At 48.1% G+C, this 23,837-nt stretch overlaps 1 protein-coding gene and 2 pseudogenes across 1 annotated transcript; all 3 read left to right on the top strand.

The window, feature by feature from the left end:
- The first annotated feature begins 6,626 nt into the window (after positions 1–6,626).
- On the top strand, positions 6,627–11,499 carry LOC136469624 (uncharacterized; annotated as a pseudogene).
- Positions 11,500–14,054: 2,555 nt separating this feature from the next.
- On the top strand, positions 14,055–15,909 carry LOC136508158 (large ribosomal subunit protein eL21x/eL21w). The gene is made up of 2 exons (XM_066502787.1): positions 14,055–14,368; positions 15,513–15,909. The coding sequence occupies exons 1-2, from the start codon at positions 14,132–14,134 to the stop codon at positions 15,768–15,770; spliced, it is 495 nt and encodes a 164-aa protein (XP_066358884.1). The 5' UTR covers positions 14,055–14,131; the 3' UTR covers positions 15,771–15,909.
- A 3,823-nt stretch (positions 15,910–19,732) lies between these two features.
- LOC136449491 (beta-amylase 2, chloroplastic-like) lies at positions 19,733–22,607 on the top strand (annotated as a pseudogene).
- The last annotated feature ends 1,230 nt before the right edge of the window (positions 22,608–23,837 follow it).

The following is a 23,837-nucleotide window of genomic DNA, read 5'->3' as shown; positions in this document are numbered from 1 at the left end:
TTTTGTCAAGCGCCCCCTGCCTCGTCCTCGTCGAGTCTGCGCTCCCTTGATACTCATAGCCAGGATGTACTCTCCTCTAGCAGGGCTAGATCCGTCGGCTGATGAAGCTCCCGACCACGCTCGGACCATCCAGTTTTTTCCATAGGATCATTCCAAATATTTCTGGAATCTGTTCTAGATGCTCGGGCTTCTTCGACTAGCTTGTCTTCTTCTCCAGAATGTAGCCCACGTCGCACAGCATGATCGTGTTCGGCTCTTCATGGATGTAGAACCATTTCTTGTACTAGTCATCGAGCGACGTGTTCCATGGGTAGTGTAGGTACTAGGCTTTCATGCCGTCACGGAGGTTGAGGTACACACCCCCGGCTATCTTCGAACCACCGCTTCCTTTCTTCCGTAGACAGAAAAGATGGCGGAAAAAATCGAAATGGGGCTGGAAGCCGCCATATGCTTCGTAGAGATGTATAAAAGTGGCGACAAGGAGGATCGACTTGGGATGCAGATTACAAATCCCAATCTCATAGTAAAGACAGAGCCCCTGAAGAAACGGATGTACCGGAACCCCAAATCCCCATTTAAAGAAATCCTCGAACACCACGATCTCACTTGGTTGTGGATCAGGGTACCCCTCGCCCTCCGGCGCACGCCATCCTGTGAGCTCCTTGTTGTGGAGTACCCCCATGGTGACGAGGTCTTCAATGGTCTGCTCGTTGCTTTTCGATTTCCACCATTCCTTTGCCATGACCCCTGCTTTCTTCTGTGCATCACTTTTTGCCATTACTCTAGCCTTGCTGGTGAACGGGGAAATGGCGGCTGATTGATTGGTGGCGATTTCGGTTGTATTAGGGTTGGCGAGAGGAAGAAGAAAGTTGCGGTTGCAAATGGCAATGGGGCTTAGTAAATAGTAACTGACCTATCATATACCGTATTTAACCCAAGAGTTATGCCATTTCGTCTGCTAGGGATTCTTGGGGGGACGTGCGCACATGCCGCAGACAATTGCTTTCATGTTTGCAGCATTACTTAGCCTCGAGATCTATGCCAGTATATGCGCCTCTTCGTTGCCAGTGTGGGAGGGCCCACGCCGACACACCTACTGACAGGTGCCACGCAACTGTTTGCTTGACAAGACAAAAGGCAGTATGACGTGCTATACCAGTCTACTTTTTTGACCAGACGTGTTAGATTGGACTTGACAGAACAAGTAAATAAATAAATACATAAAATAATAGTACAAGTGGCATATGGTTTTTTGCCACACTTTTTGTGCTCGGGGACTGTCTAGATCACCATCATGCTCGGGAACTATCCAGACCACCATCGTGCTCGGGGACTGTTCCGACCACTCTCGTGCTCGGGGATTGCCCCGACCACTCTCCGACCATTGCTCGGAGACCGCTCTCCTCGACTACATGTGATTCGTACTCACATACAGTTGGGAGGCATTTATTTTTTCTCACTTAGACCCTGCTACAAGATTCATTCTTCATCTTCCAGCAAGCTCGGGGACTACATCGGTACGATGCACCTGCCGGTGCAGCTCGTATCGCTTGTACGACGATTGGATTCTCAACTTAACTGGGAATTCTTTTTAGACCCTGGCACCACATGCCTACGTCACCTACTACCAGGCTTGGGGACTAAGTGGGCACACTTCACCTTGTGGTGAATGTGCTTATTTTATCGACCCCTACGCTCTGACTGTTGGCCATAACTACTATTGTACAAGGGTCACTTACATTTCTTTTCAGAAATACAAGTGGGCACACTTGATCAGGAAAGAAATCTTTTTCTTTTTTCTTTAGAGCACCATGCATTCTTCGGACAACCAGAATCTTCGGCTATAATAGTGGTCTACTACTCTAAGTGCTGACTAGAATACTGGTATATTTGCTTGGTCAATGTTTCAACCAGTTAGAGATGACATGAAGACAGACCGCATTAGCTGAAGAAGATCGAACGGCGTGTTGCAACATAATACATGGTGCTTGGGGACTAGCTGTGGGGGTATTAACCCCTATACCTATACGGCTAGGCTTGGGCCGGCCCGACCCAGTGGGTCTGGCCCACTAGAAGACGACGCGTGGCTCGGCCAATTTGATCGGAGTCCCGCGCAAAGAATCAAGGCAGACTTGGAGATCAAGCAAGATCCTAGTCGGTTAGAATAGGAATCCTTATTCGGCCACTTATGGCAATTGTAACTGGTTAGGATTAGTTTCTAGATCTGTAACCCTGCCCCCCGGACTATATAAGGCGGGCAGGGGACCCCTCTAAAAAACATCTCTCATTGACATACAGCAATACAATCAGACGCAGGACGTAGGTATTACGCCTTCACGGTGGCCGAACCTAGATAAAACCTCGTGTCTGTCTTGCGTCACCATCTTGTTTGTAGCTTACGCATCTGTCTGCCAATAATCTACTACCTTGGGCATACCCCTAGGTAGACTGCCGACTATATTTCATCGATAGTACCTTTCAGGGGCATTCCAAACTATAGGGATGTCAGCATGACGGATATGACAGTTTGTGACACCGGTCTCCAGATGTGTAGGAATTCATTGTACAACCATGAGAAAGAAACCCTTAGGAAGGGGATGATATTCAACACAATGTCAGAGATAAAACTCTTCCTTCAACACTATGTTGTGTACCACCATAGGCCGTACATCGTCACTCATTCAGACTAGGAGTTGAGGTACCACGTGATACGCAAAAACGGTTGTATGTGGAGGTTAAATGTATAAAAGAGACAGAGTGATGGCAAGTGGAGGATAACTAAAGTTGTCGAACCCCACACTTGCCTAGACAATAGGGGGAAGGAAAATCATCATTAGCTCACTGCACGTTACCTTGCCCGTCGTATATTGGGGCTCATTGATGACAATAACGACATCTCGGTGTCTTCTTTACAACAGTCCATATCTGGATTCGTTAAGTACGATGTGATGTACGAAAAGGCTTGGCATGCTAAGTAAATTGCTCTGGCGATTCAATGGGGTACTTGGGAGGAAGCGTACAACAGGATGCCCCGCATCTTATGTGCAATGCATTACTACAACCCTGGCTTGAAATAGTTTGTGGACACCGGAGGGATGTTTTTCGGGACCCATTGAGGCATGTCCTCTATCGTCTGTTCTGGTCGTTCGCACAAAGGAACATGCATTCCAGTTTTGTCGGCCAGTGTACTTGTTGATGGCACTTTCCTGACAGGAAAGTACAGGGCCACCTTGATGATGGCTGCTGCTGTTGATCCTGAGGACCAGATAGTACCCATGGCTTTTGCTTTGGTAGAGGGAGAGAACAATGAATCATGATCATGGTTCATGCGGCTTCTACGTGTGCAAGTGCTTAGCCCAACTCGCACTATATGTTTGATCTCGGACCATCACGCAGGGCTTCTTAATGCTGCAACTGAGCATATAGATGGGTTCCCGCCTCTAGTACATAGATGGTGCATGAGACACTTTGCCGCTAATTTCTAGCGGCGTCAGCGGAAGTAGGAGATATGTGACAAGGTAAAGGCTCTATGTTGTGTACGTATAGAGCACCAGTTTAAAGAGACAAAGAGAGAACTAGACAAGATGGTAAATGCAGCGGGAAAGGCCTAGTTAGAGGCGCATATGGAACAGAAGGCTCAGTGGGCGTTAGCATATGACAAGGGGATTTTTAGGTATGGCATCATGACTACTAACTCCTCGGAGTCCTTCAACCATGTATTCACTAGAGTTCGATCGTTGCCTGTGTCTGGAATTGTTGAGTTCTCCTTTCATAAGTGCAACAAATATTTTGTGAAGAGGTGGGAACTTACATAGAGGAATATAGCTGAGCAGGGGTGTTTTGGAAAGGCCGGAGCTGAACATTTGAAGGAGGCCGAGGAATTGGCCAAGCAGCACACCGCCGAGCCGTATGGATCCCGCCGCCATATCTTTAGTGTACGGAGCAAGGGTGGCACAAGCTTGGGCGGCGAACGTTATGGTGGACAAAACTACCGAGTTGATCTTGAAAAGATTGAGTGTAGTTGCAACGTCCCTCAGATCAAGCATGCCCCTTGCTCTCATATGATCATGGCCTGCAGGGTTCGCGGGTACAACTATGAGGATCTGCCATATATGTCACCCTTGTATCTTCGTTCGAACACCGTTAGTATTTAGGAGATGAGCTTCGAGCCATACCTTGACCCGACATAGTGGCTACCTTATAATGGTTATGACTATATGCCGCATCCAGATCTAATGAAGGTATGGAAGGGTAGGAGGAAGAAGAAGCGACTCAAGGGGTACATGGACACTATGAGAGGGTACGACGAAGACATGTACAGCGGGGGAGACTTCAACGAGACCTGCGGCAGGAATCTTTGCTCCGTTTGCAAACAATCTGGTCACAAGGCTAGCCGACATAGAAGACGAGGGTAGCAGGTGATTTTATATTATGTTCGTATTGCATAACAAGTAGTTCAAAATTTGCAATGCTACATAATGTTAATCTGAATATTGTTAATTTGAATACTCTAACCCTTTATTTATCAATTTGTAACAGGATGATCCCTCCCACGCCGCACCAGTTGTACCCCCTTCTTGAGGTGGAGTACGACGACCCCCTTCTTCCACTGGACGACGAGGTTTTCAAGAGGTATTCGAGGGATCCTTATATTCCTGGGACTTAGTCACATTACGTCGAACTTATGTCGAATGAATATTGTCGCCGAAAACTTGCAGACTCATAAACCAATAAAAATATTATGTGACAACTTGTCGTCCATTTATTCGTAGCGCGGCGGCGGGTTGGCGCGGCCGGACGCGGGCACGGCGGCCAGGCGGCATTGCTGCTAGGGTAATGAGACTGGCCACAGGTTTTTATTCGTCTTTGTCATGCCACGGATCAGGGCGCGGCACTGCCGTGCCAAGATTGGTGGCGCGGCAGAGTTCTGCCACGTCACCAGTCGCGATTCTGGTCGTCGCCACGTCAGCCCGCTACCGTGCCACCATACATGACGTGGCACAGCCATTTGGCCGCGCTTGGACAATAGGCGCGGCTAGAAGTATTAGTTTAAAAAAAACAACAATGTTAGATTTAAAATTAGTTTCTAAAAAGTGTTAAAATTAAAAAAAATCGAACCTGCTGTGAAATTTCCCATCCGTACCGTCCTCATAGGCGTTTGGTCACGCGCCCCACGGCGGTAGAAGAGGAGGCTACTACGCCCGCCGCGGGCCGTGGCGTAGAGCGTCTCGTGTGTTGGAGGAAAGGAGACGCGGGCGTAAGGCCGTTGGACGGCCTTCGTCCTGTTCGTTTGGGCTGGTTTGGTTTATAAGTCATGGCTGAAAGTACTGTTGATTGATTTGATGTAAGAGAAAAATATTGTTCGTTAGCTGATAAGTTATGGCTTATAAGCCAGATACGAGCAAGCGAATAGGATGCTTGTACGTCGACGTCATTTTCAACTGTTCCTGCTAGCATTTTCCGAGAAAATCCGGTGGACAGGCAGCAGCGGCAGCAGCAGCAGTGGCGCCTGCCCTGCTGCGCCGTGTTGTGCCCGCGTCTACCGATCTTTGCTTGCTTTTGTTAGCCCTCCGGCTCTCATTCATCCTTTTGTTTCCTTTAGCGTCTTTCGAATCTGGCCCATTTTTTTAAAGCCTCTCATCTGGGTACAGCTGTAGCATCTATTAATGCACAGATACACACACTCACGCTACGCACGCACACCACCACACACACCACATGTGCACTACTCAAATAATCACCGCATAGATACACTGGAAGACAAGTAAATAAAAATGGAATAAAACGAAAAGAGAATTATGGGAAGAGAAATGAATTTATTGGAATATCACCACGTAATAATCATGATCGTGATCCAAATCTCGTTCGTCGTCCTTCGCGTTGCGTGTTGACAATAAATATTTTTTTCCAAAAAATAAATTTTTGCCATGTCTCGTACGAGTTAGGATATTGTAAGTCCGAGTATACATGTTTTGGACAAGGCAGAGCAAGAATAAATTCAATTCGATGTCTAGCAATAAATTTTCAGCCTTTAAATCAACTGATGTTTGTTGTAATTTTCAGACAATATGCTCTAAGCTTAGCTTTTATTTCAGATTCATTACGATAATAAATGTGTTTCTAGACATTATCATGATATAATACACGTGAAAAATTAAATTGATATATTCTTGATTTTGATTTAGCTAATAAACATCTAATTTAATTTATTTTGTACCGTTGCAACGCACCAACACTCATCATCTGGTACTAGCAAATAGTCGTACGGTGGTTCTCTGTTTCCGAGTCGAGTCGCGACTGGTTTGGGTTCTGGAAGTTGCAGAGTCCGGCGAAATTTCCAAAGCCGTCACTTTTATTCAAGCCGCATTCTTTCATTCTTCTCCCAGGCCACCACGCGCCGCCGCCGCGATCCCCGGTCGCGAAACCCCGGTGTTTCTTGCCCCGGATTGCAAGCTTTCATCGGCCAGGGCGCCCGGCGTCCTCCACGGTGATCGGCTAGTGCGTTCCATCCAAGGAGGGACGGTTCGTTGCCCGCCTCCGTGGGGTTTCTTGTGGCCTCCTCTGCGGCCGGGGTTTTCCTTTTCCCTGCTCGTCACGCGCCCTCCCGAGGGTTCGTTGTGCAGCGGATGAGGCCTGCGGCGGAGGTGCCTGTTGTGATCAGTTCCGACGAGGAGGACGGCGCGCAGACGCCAGCCGCTGGCAAGCGCAAGTCACAGGACGCCGCCGCCCTTGCGTGGGCGGAGGCAATACTGGACCAAGAAGACTCCGACGACGCGGTTTTGGAGAGAGTGGGTTATCTGGCGATGATGCTGGAGATCTTGGATTCCCTGAAGGCTGAAACGGGGATTGTTGTTGGCGACGAGGGTGTGGTTGGTGCCAAGAACACGAGCACCGTGCCTGTTGCTCGTGGCAACGACGACGACGATGATTGCGTCATTCTTGACGGTGACCCTGATAAGCCGGTTGCCGTTGCCAAGGAGGGGGACCCTCGCGTGATGCCGCTGAGGATGAACTGCAGATAGTTGCGGAGAAAGGAGAGGTACTGCTTTGTGTTCAAAAAAGGAGAGGTACTGCTCGTACGCTTGCTAGCTTTAATTTGTCCACTGCCGTTACGGGTTGCATGACGGTGTCATTGTGAGTCACACTCACTAGTGATTGCGGTGTCAAAGTGAGTCACTAGCGATTGAATCCAAAGTCGTATGTGTGCGCTGTTGTCGTTTATAGCTCGAAAAGATTTTGACTGGGCTCGCAAAAGATTTTGACTGGGTTGGCGCCTCTTCGCGAACTGCACTCTTGTTATGCAGTTAATGTATGGCAATTTATATCTTGCTACCGACAAATTTGTTTTACGAATGCAGCTGTTGAACCACAGTTCATTTTGGCCTTGTTTAGATGCCACCAAAATTTCAAGTTTTTTCACTCTCTCTCTATCACATCAATTTTTAGCCGCTTGCATGGAGTATTAAATGTAGGTAAAAAAATAACTAATTACACAATTTAGTTGGAAATCACGAGATGAATCTTTTGAGCCTAGCTGGTCCATGATTGGATAATATTTGTCAAATAAGACGAAAGCGGTACTATTCATCAGTTTGAAATTTTTTCAGCATCTAAACGAGGCCTTTATTTCTTTCGGTACTAGTAATGTTAATCCTAACTTTGGGTAAAATTTAACATTTGCATGGCCGCATATGCCATTATTGATGACCAATGTTACTTGTGAGGAGGAACTTGTTTATAATTATGGTCGTTGCAATACTCTGCCAATAGTGTTTTGTTTAATGCGTCAGCTAGATCATTTAAAAAGTTCAGGTTGATGTTTTGATGTATCTACGTATTTGAATCTCATGTTGAGTCCTTGATATGCCCCACATTATGGATGTCCTTAAAGGGGTTCCCTACTACTACTACATATGATATTCTTATGATTTTTTGTGCTTATGCATTCAGGAGCTATCTTAGAGCATCTCCGAGAGTTCCTTAAACTCCCTCCTAATCCTTATTTTTTAGAAAGGAAAAAAAAATCCTCTCCAACAACTCCTAATCTTAGCCCCTAAAATCTTCGAAAAAACCGAGCCAATCCGCTTAACTTTACGCGCACCTCCGACTCGGCGTATCCTTCGCTCGGCGATGCCGGAGAAGTTCCCCAAGGCCGTGGAGCCCGCGCGGTGGTGGCCGCGCCGCCGCCCGCAGCAACAGCCGAAGAGCAGCAGCAGCAGCACCGGGTCCAGGAGCTCCGGTCAGGAGTCTACTCGTGAAACAATGCAAGAAGAAACCGCGACTTTGCCGTTGGGAAGAAACTACCGACGTCTAGCCCGAGGGGCCCGCGATGGGACTGCAGACGCGCTCGCCGTTGCCCAGGTCGCGCAGCCGTGCAGTCCGCGCCGTCTCCGTGCCACCGCAGGCTGCACTCCTGGTCCACGCAGGCCGCGCGCACCGCAGGCTGCGCTCCTGGTCCGCGCAGGCCGCGCGCCCGCGCCGTCGCCGTGCCTCCACCCGAGCCTCGCTCGTCGCCCGCCCCAGCCGCGCCTCCGCCCAGGCCGCGCCGCCGCGTCGGACACGGTCGCCCGACCGCGCTGGCTGCGCTCGCGTGCCGGCAGCTCTCGCTTGCGCTGGCCTGCTGCGCGTGCTCCGTGCCAAGGACGAGCACCAGTTGTTAGAATTGATCTCATCCGTCTTGACCCAACGGTTGAGACGGACCCCTTGACCGCGTCCTGATCGGGGACGTCCAGCCATCTAGTGGCTAGTGGGCCCCCATCGCACAGTGCCTATAAAGAGGAGGTGGGGCAAACAGCTCTGGGTACGAGGTTCACCGTCGCCACAGCCCCACTGTCCTAACCCTAATCCGATCCAGAGGGTGGCACTGCCAGCGGCGGGAAGCGCCACTGCCTCCACCACCGTCGGTCTCCACAGCTACACCAAACGTCGCTGCCCGTGCGCAGATCTTCACCGACGAACCAGCGAAGACAGGGAGCTCCTTCAACGGTCAGATGCTCCTACATCTCCCTCTCTCTCTCTCCTACTCCCGAAGCAAACTCTAGGTCTATGTGATTCAATTAGAAAAGAACTCACCCACTGGATCTACTACTAGATGATCCAAACTATCTAACACCAGTACCTAACGGTGGGGAAGCTGGTGCTGTCCATCAACCGCGGCCTCGCCGTGGTGGGGCCCGTGCTGGCCGGCACTGCCGCGGTGGCCGCGGCCTTCATCGGGACCGGCGACGGCGCGTGGGCGTCCGGCGCCGCGGCGGCGTGCGGCCCGCTGGCGGCGGCGGTGAACACGGTGGAGCACGGCGCGCAGCTGGGCATGCTGTTCGAGCTGCTGCGCAACTGCGCCGGGTTCTACCGCAAGGTGCAGGAGGACATCGAGGCCGCCCTGGGGGACGCCGACGTGGAGCGGCGGGAGAACGGGGAGGTGTTCCGGACCAAGGTCGCCCTGTTGCTGGGCCGCGATGCGGCGGAGCTCCGGCAATTCAGAAGGATGGCGTCGACGTCGGTACGACGTACGCAGATGTTTTTAGATGCCATTAGAAACTCTCGGAGATGGTCTTCTTTTTTCTTCCTCAAATCTTTTTTGGAGTTGTCAAATTATAAGTTTTTAGGAGAAAAAAATAGAGAACTCTTGGAGATGCTCTTAGAGCTCCAGCTTTAAAGGGAGGTTAATAATGTGGACTGACAATTGTATGTTCCTTTTTCAGATTGCATGCAGGGATTTCCCTCATCCACGCCATCTATGTGCTACCTTGCCATTCAGCACCAGTTCTCATGCAAGCCATTGTCGTATGGTCAGTAGTTAACTCTCTTTCCTCTGCTTCCAAATGATATTTTTTAGTCTACTCCTGCAGGCTGTAGCATGGACACATTTTCATTCGTGTGCTTATCTCTTAAATGCAGTGCCATTGTTATGTTTGTGACTGTCCTGCTCCCTGTCCCTTGTGGGTCCATCATTGTCATGCTACAGATAAGGATTCAAAGTGGAAGAGACTGAGGCAATCCAAAAACAAAATCCAGACGAATCCTAAACGAAGACTACCTCAGCATTTCAATCACTCGGTCACAACAGGACCATCCTCGCAGTATTCTGTGAATGTAACTGGTTTTAGTGGAAGATTTCCTGCACCATCTCCTATGCCAAGAACTATCCCGCGCTATGGATCAAAAGGTGCCCAGGTTGCTCCTCCACTTTATGCATCATCAAATGGTAATCATCTGCAACCTTCTGTTCCTAACTATGGCCTGGTGCAGCCAGCACGGCCTCATGCATCTCAGCCTGCACAAGTTTCACCAGGAGGCCATGTTAGTGCTGAGACTTTTCAGAGGTACCCCCCTCAGTTTCCTGTTGGTGCACCAATGGGATATCAGGGACACCAGTACCGACCACCATCATATCCTCAGCTTGCTCCTAACACGGTTGTTGGCACTGGAGTGCCCCTCTCACGGTGCTCCTCGCTGAACACTCAGGCTCAGGGAACACAACGCCCACAAGTTCCATCGCCAGGTATATTATCGAAGGAATCACTTGCTAATTTGGCACGTCAGTTGGGATTATCTGATTACAATAGCAATCAGCCATTAGGTCAGCAGTCAACGAGCACACCTCAATATATGCATATGCATCCTACAGACATACCACTTGCTCAAGGTGCTCGAAAGGACAGACGACAGACTTATGTTAAGAAAAGCTATGTGGCAGCAACTTCACAAATCGGGGCTTCCAGCCATAATTCCTCAATCATGCACCTGGGGGCACTGTTGTTTCATCCGGTTCAGTTCAGATCCAGCAGCCTTTGTGCCAATTGAAACCGGTCACTGTTGTTTCATCTGGTTCAGTTCAGATCCAGCAGGCTTTGTGCCAATTGAAATCTCTGAGCAGTGTTACTCCGAGTGGAACCGCTCCAAATACTCTTTACCTTCCGCAGCCATGAACTTTTCATTGGAAGTGATCACCACCGTGTTCTCATCATTAGACTATTTTTCCTTTCTTTATTATTGTTGTAGTTTTTTTTATATCATAGATAGATAGGTTATCATCGACAGATATCTTGGTATCCTCTCTTAGGAGAACATTAGGCTGCTCCTGTCATAGCGAGCTTGGACCTAACCTTTCTGGTGTAATGGTTTAAATCTGTGAATTAATGGTCAAAACTTCCAGTGGTTAAACAGATTTTGCAAGGTACTATATAGCTTTTGAAGTTTCAGCACCTTGTCCAGTGGTAAAACAGGTGCTCATTCAAACGTTTTGCCCCCTTTGTGGTCTGCCTTAAGATTTAATGCCTTACGAATTTGTAGTAATGCTGGCTTCATCGTTGTTACGTGCCCATATAGCCTTAACCTACATCTGCCATTGACCACTAACTGGATGGTAACCTCTGTGGTTTGATTGAGATGCCAGATCGCAGGAATAGATTGCACAAGCTCAACCTGAGGTGCAAGTGCAATGTCCTTGGAGGATTTTCTGTTCTCGTGTGGCTATGCGGTTTTGGTGCAGAAAGTTGAAGCTTTTCAACGCAAGTTCGGGACCGAGTCTTGTGGGTTGTGGCATTCAGCGTCAGCTTCCACTCGTGGCCCAACGGCCAACCGATCGAATACAGCTTCCACTTGTGACCGAATCGAATACGAGTGAGGTCAGACGAGGAGTTCCAAGAAAAAAAAAAGCAATGTGGCAACGGCAGGTTCAGAAAGGTTAGGAAAGCAGCGCTTTGGTGTCTGCTGCTTGGAGAAGCAGAACTCGCTGCCTTGCTCTTTGTGTTCATGCTGTCCATCTTGGTGAGGACCGAGGAGAGGAGCTATGTTGAGGACCCTGACGATTGATTAGCCCGAAGGACTGGACTGAACATGTTTGTTATCAAATGACGAATATAAAACGAACACACAAGACAAGATTTTTACGTTGACCAATCCAGATTGGATTGAGTACCAAAATGCTAGGAATAACAATGAGACGTAAATTTTTAACATACACAATCACAATAACAAAAAAAAAACGTGGCGCTCTCTGCATCTCAGAAAAGACCCACATTATAATCTGAATCATACATTTAACAATATATTTGGTATAAGCTCAGTGACTCGACATGGCACTTTAAAACATTTATTTAAGTTTATTACCACAAAAATCCACAGCAAACAACCAAAACCTTGTTCTGAACTGGAAGCATCAATATGACTCGCATTCGAAGCAATAAGCATGACGATAGTGCTACTTGTGTTCTTTGTTACTTACTCCATAATTACATCATCTAATTTTACGCTAGTTCAGACTTGGAGGCTTCGATTATTTAGCCCCTATTTGCTTCGTTTCTGAACCCGCCACTTTCTGCCATGAATACTACCGCCGCAGGAGGAGGCGCAGCAGCTTGGAGCCATGCAAAAGCGAGCCTCCCGCTCAGGAATATGAACCTCGAGGTGCGACGTCGCGGCGTCGGAACGGCGGCGCGTCCAGAGGCTCGAGCGGCGGACCGCCTTGTCGATCTTGGCCTTTTTTTCTTCGCCCTTGTCGCCCGGCATGGCCGTGCAGGTGGCGTCGTCGTGGCGGCGTTTTCCCTTGCGCTGGACGATGTCGCCGCCGGAGACGAAGGGCTTGTCCATGGTGTCCGGGTGGAGGTTACAGATGGACTTGTCGGCGTTGGTAGCTGTCGCCACCGGCGTGGCAGTAGGAGAGGGCACTGGTGTATCGCCGGGCATCGTGTTAGGCTCGCTTTTTGTCGAAATCCAGTGCTTGCTCTCTTTCTTTTTCGTCTTCAATTCACCCGTCACAAAAAAGTGTATGAGAGATTTTGGAGGGTCTATATGGGCTATATATATCCTGTACTGGCGCCGGATCCATCAAATTCGAGTCCGATTTCGTCGTGGGCCTCGTTTCCGATTCGACAAAAACAAAAACAAGGCGATGCCCCTAAAACAGCATCAGCCCACCACATTACAGGATCAGTTCGTACTTCATAGTAAAAAGAACACGTTACCTCCTCAACTTTCGCGAAAGTCCATTTTTCCTCCCTCAACTTTAAAACCGAGCAAAACACCTCCCTTAACTTTTAAAACCGTTCATCTTACCTCCCTGACCCTGTTATAAGCGGTTTTAAAGGCGGTTTTGTCTTTTTCTTTTTTATTTATTTTGACTGAATCTTTGAAAAATCATAGTAAATCACAGAAAAATCATAAAATATAAAATCTAATTTTGTTGGACTCCACATGAGCATATCTACACAGTGAACATATAATATGATATGCTTTAGTACAAAGTTTTTGCTGTGGCTTTAGATCTATGCTTTTCTGTAATTAATTAGAATAATTCATAGCTATAATTCTATGGTCCAATTGTGATGAAATTTTTATGGTGGACTATTGTATGATTGAACTGTAGTAAAAATTTCATACTCATTGGATCATGTATAGCTTAGTTATAGATTTATTTATATTTAACAAGCATAAACCTAAATAAAATCTATAACTAAGTTATACATGATCCAATGAGCATGGAATTTTTACTATAGTTTAAGCATACAGTAATTAACCCACCGTAAAATTTTCACCACAATTGGACCATAGAAACTACAGCTATGAATTATTTCATTTAGTTACAGAAAAGCATAGATCTAAAGTTACAGCAAAAACTTTGTACTAAAGCATACCATATTATATATCCACTGTGTAGATCTACTCACGTGGAGTCCAACAAAATTGGATTTTCTATTTTATGATTTTTCTGTGATTTACTATGATTTTTCAAAGATTCAGCCGAAATAAATAAAAAAGAAAGAGACAAAACCGTCTTTAAAACCGCTTATAATCAGGCCAGGGAGGTAAGATGAACAGTTTTAAAAGTTGAGGTAAGTGTTTTGCCCGGTTTTAGAGTTGAGGAAGGAAAAATAGACTTTTGCGAAAGTTGAGGGGTAACGTAGACTTTTTCCTACTTCGTAGCATACCTAAAGCCCAGCCCAGTAACGCAAGAAGCGTCAGCCCTTGACGGCCCATTTTAAAACTAGCGCAGAGTCATCGCTACCAGGCCCCGGCCCAAAGATGACTTATAAATAAGTGCCACCTCCCCTCTCTCGCGAACCCTAGCGCCGCACCCGCACACTCCTGCAGCAGACGCCGCCGGCGCCCAGCCGCAGGAAGCAGGAGGAAGATGCCGGCGGGGCACGGGCTGCGGTCGCGGACCCGCGACCTGTTCGCGCGGCCCTTCCGCAAGAAGGGGTACATCCCGCTCACCACGTACCTGCGCACCTACAAGATCGGCGACTACGTCGACGTCAAGGTGAACGGCGCCGTGCACAAGGGCATGCCGCACAAGTTCTACCACGGCCGCACCGGCCGCGTCTGGAACGTCACCAAGCGCGCCATCGGCGTCGAGATCAACAAGCAGGTATAACGCCCGCACCAGCTACCCTGTTTTCATTGTTTCCGTATCTGCGGCCTGTTTGTTAGATCTGTGCTGCTGCTGGTGATACAGAGATACAGCAGTTTTTAGTATGGTCGTGCGCTTGAGACCATTTTTGGAACGAAATCCGATTCGTCCGTTAGTTCATATATAGGGAAGTATAGCCTAATGTTATACTAACATAAATTGGCTCGTTTATAAAACTATGCAGAGCGCTGTTTTGTGATTTGGTAGGATAGGGAAGTTTGAACTACTTTTTAAAAATCTAACACGTAGTGTATCTCTTTTTCTGTCCAATGACTGATAGTTTTATTACTCTGTTTTGTTCTGTTAATGTTAAATCGTGTTGATTAGTACCAGCATGATGTAGTTGTCCTTAAAAGTTCACACTCTTAGCGACTCAGTTATTTAGATCTACTGAATTTCAGAACAGCACTTAAACTTGATCAGAGTCCTGGTGTGGAGAAAATGTGCTCATTTTCACCCATAACATTGAGTGGTGATGTGTCAGAACTGTTTGATTCTCCATGTTTTCGTTGCCCTAGGCCGAGCGCTTACCTCTTAAGTCATGGGGTGGCGTGGTATTCCACGAGAGAGGGTATTGTGGCACACGTCATACGTGTGATGGGCATACATCAAAATGTCATTCTGGCACCTCTTCTGCTACCAGTAGTAGCAGTTAGGGGAGCCTGTTTGGATGATACATATGTAAGATTATTCTGCAATTGTGTTTCCTATTTCTTTACATAGTACAAGTTCGTGTTGATGTTGATCAATATGTATGCACATTAGATGTGTAATATACTCATCCATATGCATACACCTTCTCTACAGTTGTGCATTTATGCTCCAAGCCTTGTTTTGTTCAAGTTTGCTTCACATAGTTAAACATGTCTCCCTTTCGCTTGAACCTAACAGGATATGTAATTTACTTCCTTTCTGTTCACATTTGGGTAAAGTTATATGGTTTGTTGTGTTTGATTGCAAAGTTGCATACCCCCTACCATTCTTTTTGGCTAGACACAAGTGATGATGCCCTTGACGTGCATATTTTTTTTTTGTCATGAGTTAGTGCATCTAATTGGACTGAATTGTCATGATAATACTTGACTTGTTCTGGTGTTTTTAGGTTAATGGCCGCATCATCAGGAAGCGGATCCATGTCCGTGTGGAGCATGTGCAGCCCTCCCGTTGCACAGAGGAGTTCCGCTTGAGGAAAGCCAAGAACGACCAGCTCAAGGCGGATGCCAAGGCCCGTGGTGAGGTGATCAGCACCAAGAGGCAGCCTGTGGGACCCAAACCTGGCTTCATGGTTGAGGGTGCTACACTTGAGACAGTCACTCCTATTCCTTATGATGTGGTCAATGATCTCAAGGGTGGTTACTAGAGAGAATTCTTGTATCTTGAGCAGTTCAAGCGAGCTGGCATAAATACTTATCTGAATCTTTTTGATAACTGGCTAGTTCTTTTGTTTTGGTGTTATGAACCTATGTGGCTATTGCTAGGTAACGTTAAAGATTTTGCCATGGTTGATTGCAACCTGTTATGTTACCTTCTGTGGATTGTATTGTCTAAATTTTCCTGGAGCCACCCGTATCCTTTTGAGTGATGTCTGTATCTTGATGCGTTTCTGAATGTTTTTCTACAGGTTTGATTGGTTTGGTCCTCTTTTGTTAGTGGACTCCTGCAGTATGATTTGAGCTTAAATGGTTACTTATTGTTTATGGCAGTTGAAATAAGTGAAAGAACGGACAACTTGTATTTTGTATTGATCTTATGTATGTGAAAGGGTGGCTTGTCCTGAAAGTGCCGAATACGTTGGTGGCAACGTTAACCATCTAAGACAGTTGTTAATCTCTATTCTAATCTTATAGCTAATCTTTGATTTTATTGAGATTGAAGAGTGTTTCTTTGGAGAGACATCGCACAATACTCCCCCTAATCTTGAATATTTGTTTAAATAAATTTTTTGCCAATATGCCGTATAAATTTTAGGAAAAATGAGGTGGAAATGGTATGACATAAGTAACAGGATAACTTATGCACCCCACCAACCTTACATAAACACAACGATAGCTTGGTGGTGGATTCCGTCTCTTTCTAAAACTATAGGCTCATAAGTTCTAACTCCTTATGTTATTTGTAGATCACACTATATTTGGTATCTCATTTGAAAACCATGTGAAGAAAAAAATGATACTCCCTTTGTTTCAAACTATATAGCGTTTTGATTTTTTACGTACATTATTTTTACTGCGCATATAGACTTAGTGTATGTATATCTAACTGTATAACAAAATGTATGTGTCTAGGAAAACCAAAAACATTTGATAGTTTGGAATGGAGGGAGTATTTCGCATTACCTTATTGTAAACTCATATTAGATAGCCTGTAAGAGAGAAACTCATAAGTGAGGTTGGAGAACAATAGTAAGATTTGTGGATCATAATAGGAACAACAAAAAATGATAAGCGTTACTTTGATCGTCAAAAGTCACACAAATTTTAGCCCTTAGTTTTTCCTAAAATATGTATCACTAGCTAATGAATTAGTATCATTCAGAGACATTTTAAATACAAATCTACTAATGTATGTCTTGTCATAAACTATTTGGACAATTGTTAGTCGAAGTTTATAAAATTTATCTTCTCCTTTTACAAAATAGGTTGGGACAGAGACGGTAGCTTGAAAAAGCTGAAAGTGTACCCCTCGCTTTCGGCTCAAACGAAAGCAACAGCTGCTACAAAACTACGACAAATACGTAAACGTTTTAAATATCGTACGTACACCTGGAACCAGGGATCGTTCTGACCCTGACCCGCGCGGTTGAGCCTCTGAAACTCTAAAATCTCAGCCTCAAACAAACACGAGTAGCCAGTCCTATCCAGTCTTTTTGCGTTGAAGATTTTTTTGAAATCCAATCGAGATCGGGGGGAGCGATGACACCAGGCCAGGTGGATGGCGACGAGAGGATATTTTCCGCCGGGTTGCTCTCCTAGCCAGCCAGCCTCCCACGTTTCGTGCAAAGAGGCGTGCGAGGACGCCAAATCTGGCCTCCAGCCCTCGATAAACGCAAACGTCGCAGCCCCGTTCCGTCCATTTCCTACGCTTTCTTTTGGCTCCACTTGCTCCCGTTTGCTATTTTGCAGAGGCGTATGCTGGCCGGTCGCATTTGCGTCGTGCGTTGTTAGAGTTCGGACAGCCACAAACCGAACGCTATCCACCACCACCTCCTCCTCCTCCTGGGGAGGTTTCTTTTCTTTTCTTTGTTTTTTGTTTTTTGTTTTTGCCATAATGTGCTAGGCCGCTAGCCAGAAATTACAAAAAAGAAAAAGAAAATAAAGTCGGCGGAAGTGTCTAGAACTGTCGCTGGAGGACCACGGGACATGGCTGCTTTGCAAGAAGAGCTGGACTTATCAAGTGTCACGTGATCTTCTTGCCCCCGCATAGACGTAGACGATTTTTGTCATGTTCAGAACAATCGGGCTCTGGATTTGGTTCGTGTGGATAGGATATCCATTCATGTTCCGGCGTTCGTTGGCGCGAAGTCACGCGATGCAACAGGCTACAACAGGCCTCATCAGATCGGCGAGTGATTCAGAGCGGTCGTCGCCGTGCGTGGTCTGTAGTGTTTTTCCGTGACTGCGTGCTTGATTTTCTCGGTCACGGAGAGATGGGGGGCATGGAAATGGACCATGCATGATCGGTGGTCGGCGCTGATCGCATGATCGGCACGCCAATTACATCTTATACATCATGACCTAAACCCGTGTAAACGTGTCCGGCGCCTTAACGCTTGGTTGTTCTACTTCTGCATCGGCAAGACACACTTGATAAATTCATGTTTGGTTGTTTACATTTTGTTACATATAATAATCACCTTTAAGATCTAGCCGAGTTCTCATATTTTCTATTAGATGTTTAGGGAGGAAAATATATCATTTCTGCATCCGTATCTACTCATGTAGACTTGCATTGTCTAATACGATAAATCTATTGCACTAACTAATACAATATTAAGTCTGCTTTTGAGCACTACGGAAATCATTATAAGAGTCTATGCAAATAACTAAGCACGAGCAAACTACATAAAGTCCAAAAAACATGATTAATTTAATCGTGCTAAACAATGTAGATTTGCATGAACCGGCATGCAAATCAAATCTTCTCGTCTTCTTCTCTCTCTATTAAAATATGACCTCCGTCGTTGGCTTGGCTTCGGTTTCCCCAAAACCGATAAAGCCAGAAAAGTCTATTTTTTTAAAAAAGATCAGCTAGTAGGCTAAAAGGCTTTATCATTTTTTTGCTTGATTTTAATTTTACACACCGTTTTCATGTAAAGTATTTAGGATGGTCTCACCCAAAAAATTGTAGAAGTTACAAATAAAGAGCGTATTTGTTTGGGAGCCTCTAATCAACCTGTTGCCCAGACAGCGATTCTGATCCCAGACAATCAGACACCTACGGTTACAATTCAGGCCAGACAAGGTTGCCTAGGGTCAACTAAACAATTCTAGACTGAGCTAGCTAGTTGGACACGTGGCCCATGTCTCCATGGATCACCGTAAAATTTAGTTTAAGGTTAAACTATAATAGATGGGCTCACTAAAATCATAAAAATTACACATAGACTACTCTATAATTTTGTTTTATACATCTAAAATGGACTAATCTTGTTCTAGATCCTAGCTACGCCACTCGTTCTAGAGCTTCTCTATAAGACCTGTCAAAGGTTCTAACCCGATATAATAAGAAACCAAAGGCCTTAGATCGTTTCGTTGAAATTTGGCTACTGCGGATGCTGATGCTGATTTATTGCGAGAAAAAAACGCTGTTCTTTCACATGAAAAGTACCGTTAAAGTAGTGCCGAAAAACAGGATCCAATACTACAAATTACTATCAAGCCAAAAAAAAATCACGCACGCAAACGCAGCATGATTTCGACGGCATCTCATGCGCACGCCCGGAGTACAACAGCACGGGGTGGGTGTGGAGTGGATCATACACACACACACACAGCCAACACCGTCCAAACCGCAACCATGTTCCGGGGGACACGCGTCGCGCATCCAGCCACCCTATCTCCACGCTGGACCGCGACATGGCCCGGCGCGCTGTCCCCGCCAAAACACCGACGCTTCGAGGCCGGTCCACGCGTCCGCGGGAGCCCCGCCCCGCCCCGCCCACCGCCCATCCCCCCCAATTCGCTGCTGCCCCTCCGCTCGCGGCTCACCCTCACCTCCCGTCACCGCCTCACGTTCCGCTCACCGGCGCACCGCGCGCCACGTCGCGCGGGGCGCCCGTGTCCGCCAGCTTTATTTAACCCCGCGGCCCGGGGCTCCCTTTCCCTTTCCCCGTAATAATAACCGAATCCCCAGTCCAGATCGCCGTCGCATCGCAGCAGGAGGGGAGTCCCCAGGGTCCCGGACCGAATCCATTTCCAGACACCAAGGCCAAGCAAGATCCATCTCTCGCTCCGGCCAGCCAGACTTCCTCTTCTTCGTTCTTGGTGGTCTGATCTCGTCGCCCATTCGAGTCCAATCCGATCCCAACCAACCGCTGTGAATGATGGCGCTCAACCTCGCCCACCAGACCGGCGCGGCAGCCGCGGCCGTCACGGTGGCACCGACGGCGCCACGCTCCGCCGTCGTCGCGGCGGCCGCCACCGTGGCGACGCCGTCCGTGTCGGCGGGCGCCGCCCCGGCGCCCGCGCTCCAGATGCAGACGATGACGGTGGACGCGGCCCCCGCGCAGCCGCCGGACGCGGTGAAGCCCGACCTGGCCATGGCGTGCCAGGCGCTGGTGGCGGAGAGCTTCACCCGACGAGGCGGAGCACGCCGACGTCGCCGCCGAGCTCCGGAGCAAGGCCGGGGTGCCCGTCTTCGTGATGATGCCGCTCGACACCGTGCGCAAGGACGGCAACTCGCTCAACCGGCGGAAGGCCGTCGAGGCCAGCCTGGCGGCGCTCAAGAGCGCCGGCGTGGAGGGCATCATGGTGGACGTCTGGTGGGGCATCGCCGAGGCCGATGGCCCCGGGCAGTACAACTTCAACGGGTACATGGAGCTCATGGAGATGGCCAGGAAGACCGGGCTCAAGGTCCAGGCCGTCATGTCCTTCCACCAGTGCGGCGGCAACGTCGGTGATTCAGTCACGTACGTGTCTACCTCTGCCTCTTCTTCTTCGCATCTTTGCTTACCACTTATTACTCCTATGCTGCTTCACCAGTGTTTTTGTTCTTGCCTCACATTCTCTAGATTAAACCTAAATTCATTGACATTAATTTTTAGACGAAAGAACATGCTCAAATGATCAGTGCTATATTCAAAACCTGCATATTGTTATATTATTAGAAGAAATCTTTCACAAAATTCTGACACATTCACGAGTTTTACCGTCGATTAGCTCTGGATTTTTCGTTACCAACGGGCCTTCCGTGACGCCGAGAACTGTCCAAGTCAGTGGCAAAGAAAGATCTGCACTTTTTCCTTTGTTTTTAACTGGACTTTTTTCTACTCTGGAAAGTCCGAAAATTGCATCCACCACACACTAGTGGATGTGGACTGAACGCAAGGTCCCCGTGAACCATTGAGCCACGGAGAAGCACATGTTCACCATCCGTTACCCTGAATAACCTGAAGAAAAGTCGTCCTTTTTTCTCCTTATAAACAGTGGCGCTTCCGTCTTCCTGCCGACTCTGCATGTGATCTGCCACGAGATCCGTGAGCAGAACTGAAGAAGTTCAGGCTCCAGAACCCATAATCCTGATCAAAGATATGCTTTTTTAGTTTCCTGCCATGTGATCCTGCGTAGGTCGGGTCGACGACAAGGTTTGTGAATTAGACACTGACGAACTACTTAATTGCCATTGGACGTTGCAGCATACCGCTCCCGAGATGGGTTGTGGAGGAGATGGACAAGGACCAGGACCTGGCCTACACCGACCGGAGCGGCCGCCGGAACTACGAGTACGTCTCCCTAGGCTGCGACGCGCAGCCCGTGCTCAAGGGCCGCACGCCCATCCAGTGCTACGCCGACTTCATGCGCGCCTTCCGCGACCGCTTCGCCACCTTCATGGGCAACACCATCGTGGAGATCCAGGTCGGCATGGGCCCCGCCGGCGAGCTGCGCTACCCGTCCTACCCGGAGAGCAACGGCACCTGGTCCTTCCCTGGCATCGGCGAGTTCCAGTGCTATGACAGGGTACAGCATGCGTGCTCGTTCGTTTTTTTGTACCCCTCTCAGAGCTTGTAACTGACCTGCTGCGATATCCATGTGCATTCATGCAGTACATGTTGAGTAGCTTGAAGGCGGCTGCCGAGGCCGTGGGCAAGCCGGAGTGGGGCAACGCGGGTCCTGGCGACTCCGGCGGCTACAAGGACTGGCCGGAGGACACGGGCTTCTTCCGTCGCGAGGGCGGGTGGAGCACGGAGTACGGGCAGTTCTTCATGAGCTGGTACTCGCAGATGCTGCTGGAGCACGGCGAGCGCATCCTGTCGGCGGCGACGGGCGTGTTCACGGGGTCCCCCGGCGTGAAGATCTCGGTGAAGGTGGCCGGGATCCACTGGCACTACGGCACCCGGTCCCACGCGGCGGAGCTGACGGCGGGGTACTACAACACCCGGCAGCACGACGGGTACGCGCCCATTGCGCGCATGCTGGCGCGCCACGGCAGCCGTGCTCAACTTCACGTGCGTCGAGATGCGGGACCACGAGCAGCCGCAGGACGCGCAGTGCCGCCCCGAGGCGCTGGTGCAGCAAGTGGCCGCCGCGGCGCGGGAGGCCGGTGTCGGGCTGGCCGGGGAGAACGCGCTGCCACGCTACGACGAGACGGCGCACGACCAGGTGGTGGCCACGGCCGCCGACAGGGCGGCCGAGGACCGCATGGTGGCGTTCACGTACCTGCGCATGGGGCCCGATCTGTTCCAGCCCGACAACTGGCGCCGCTTCGCCGCCTTCGTCAAGCGCATGTCCCAGCCGGGCGCACGGGAGGCGTGCCGGGAGCAGGTGGAGCGCGAGGCCGAGGGCGTCGCGCACGCCACCCAGCCGCTCGTGCACGAGGCCGCCGTCGAGCTCACCCATTGATGTGCAGGTGGCCGGCGTTCCCACCCATTGCCCGTGTTCCACTAGATGGTGATACGTACACTACTACTACGGTACTACCTCAACAATACTTACTCATACATAAGCTGCGCCGGCCGACCGCCGTGTCGTCGATCGGTGCGTGCACCGCGCAATAGTGTACGTAAAAGGGAAGCTGCGACCGAGGTAGGGGTGGGGGGGTGGGTGGGTAACGGTATGCCACGTTCCAGGCTACGTGCTCGGCTGATCTACTCTCGGCATGTTTCATCTTGTTCTCTCTCACAGAACACTACGTGGTCGAATTAGCTTGTTAGATCAGCCGAACACGCTGGCGTTGCTCAAAGCTTGGCAGGAGATGGGTTTAATGTTCTGCTGCTGTGTTACTATCCTACAGCCTACAGAATGTGTGGATAAACTCATGATTTGTACTGCTATAATTTGAACAAAAAAAACAAACTTGTGAAAACGTATTGCTTGGGCTGGCCTCGTTCGTGCAGTATATGGCCATTGTCTGTCGTTCGTGCTTCAGAGATCAGAAGGTGCCTAAGGTCCTCAATTTTCTTTCTCTAGAGTTCCTCTGGGACTTGCTTATTACGACCAGGCTTGAGTGCCACCTCGTCTATTCCTTGAACACCCATCACCATTGTAGAAGGCATTGCCCTTTGCTGATTTGCAAGGGCCTCCTCAGCAGGATTCAAAATTTCAACGACATTTCACGAATTTCGGTGGTGGCCGAAAGAAAATTTTGAATTTTTTTAATATATTAATACATGTGCTATATAACCTAGACATATATTTTCTAGTGTTTATATTGCATATTTCTCTATTCTGTTCAAATCATAAATCAATGGTAATATTTGTTTAGATCTATATTTTTTAGAAAAAAAAACATACTTCATGTGGTAGTATTTTAAAAAAAATCGTGGAAATTTTGGCTAAATTTTATGAAATTCGGTAACTTCGGTGGTGGCTGAAATTAAAAACCCTGCTCCTCAGTATCCATCTGCATCAGCAGACACCGGACAACACCTCAATTTGCACTTTAAGTCCTCCAGCGAGTTGCTTGTTACGTTCTTATCTTCCCGCTTTGTTGAAGGATACATAATCAAAGTGTTGCTCCATGTTGTAAACTCTCAAATCTGCAAAGTCATAAATAATATATCAGGATGGCTGCCATATTCAAAATACAGTGAACGTTCATGAAAATTTTGGCATGTATTTGTGTTATTACCAAATTACATCACTCTGTCTAGTAAATTGCATTGAAGAAATTATTGTAAATATAATATACGACAGTGTAAACATAACTATAAGACAGTGTAAGTGCATATGCAAAAATATGATTGTTGGAACTTGGGAGGGACTAAAACACC

This window comes from Miscanthus floridulus, chromosome 1, assembly GCF_019320115.1.
Source record: "Miscanthus floridulus cultivar M001 chromosome 1, ASM1932011v1, whole genome shotgun sequence".
Taxonomy (NCBI): domain Eukaryota; kingdom Viridiplantae; phylum Streptophyta; class Magnoliopsida; order Poales; family Poaceae; genus Miscanthus; species Miscanthus floridulus.
This window is presented reverse-complemented; position numbering and strand designations above follow the sequence as displayed.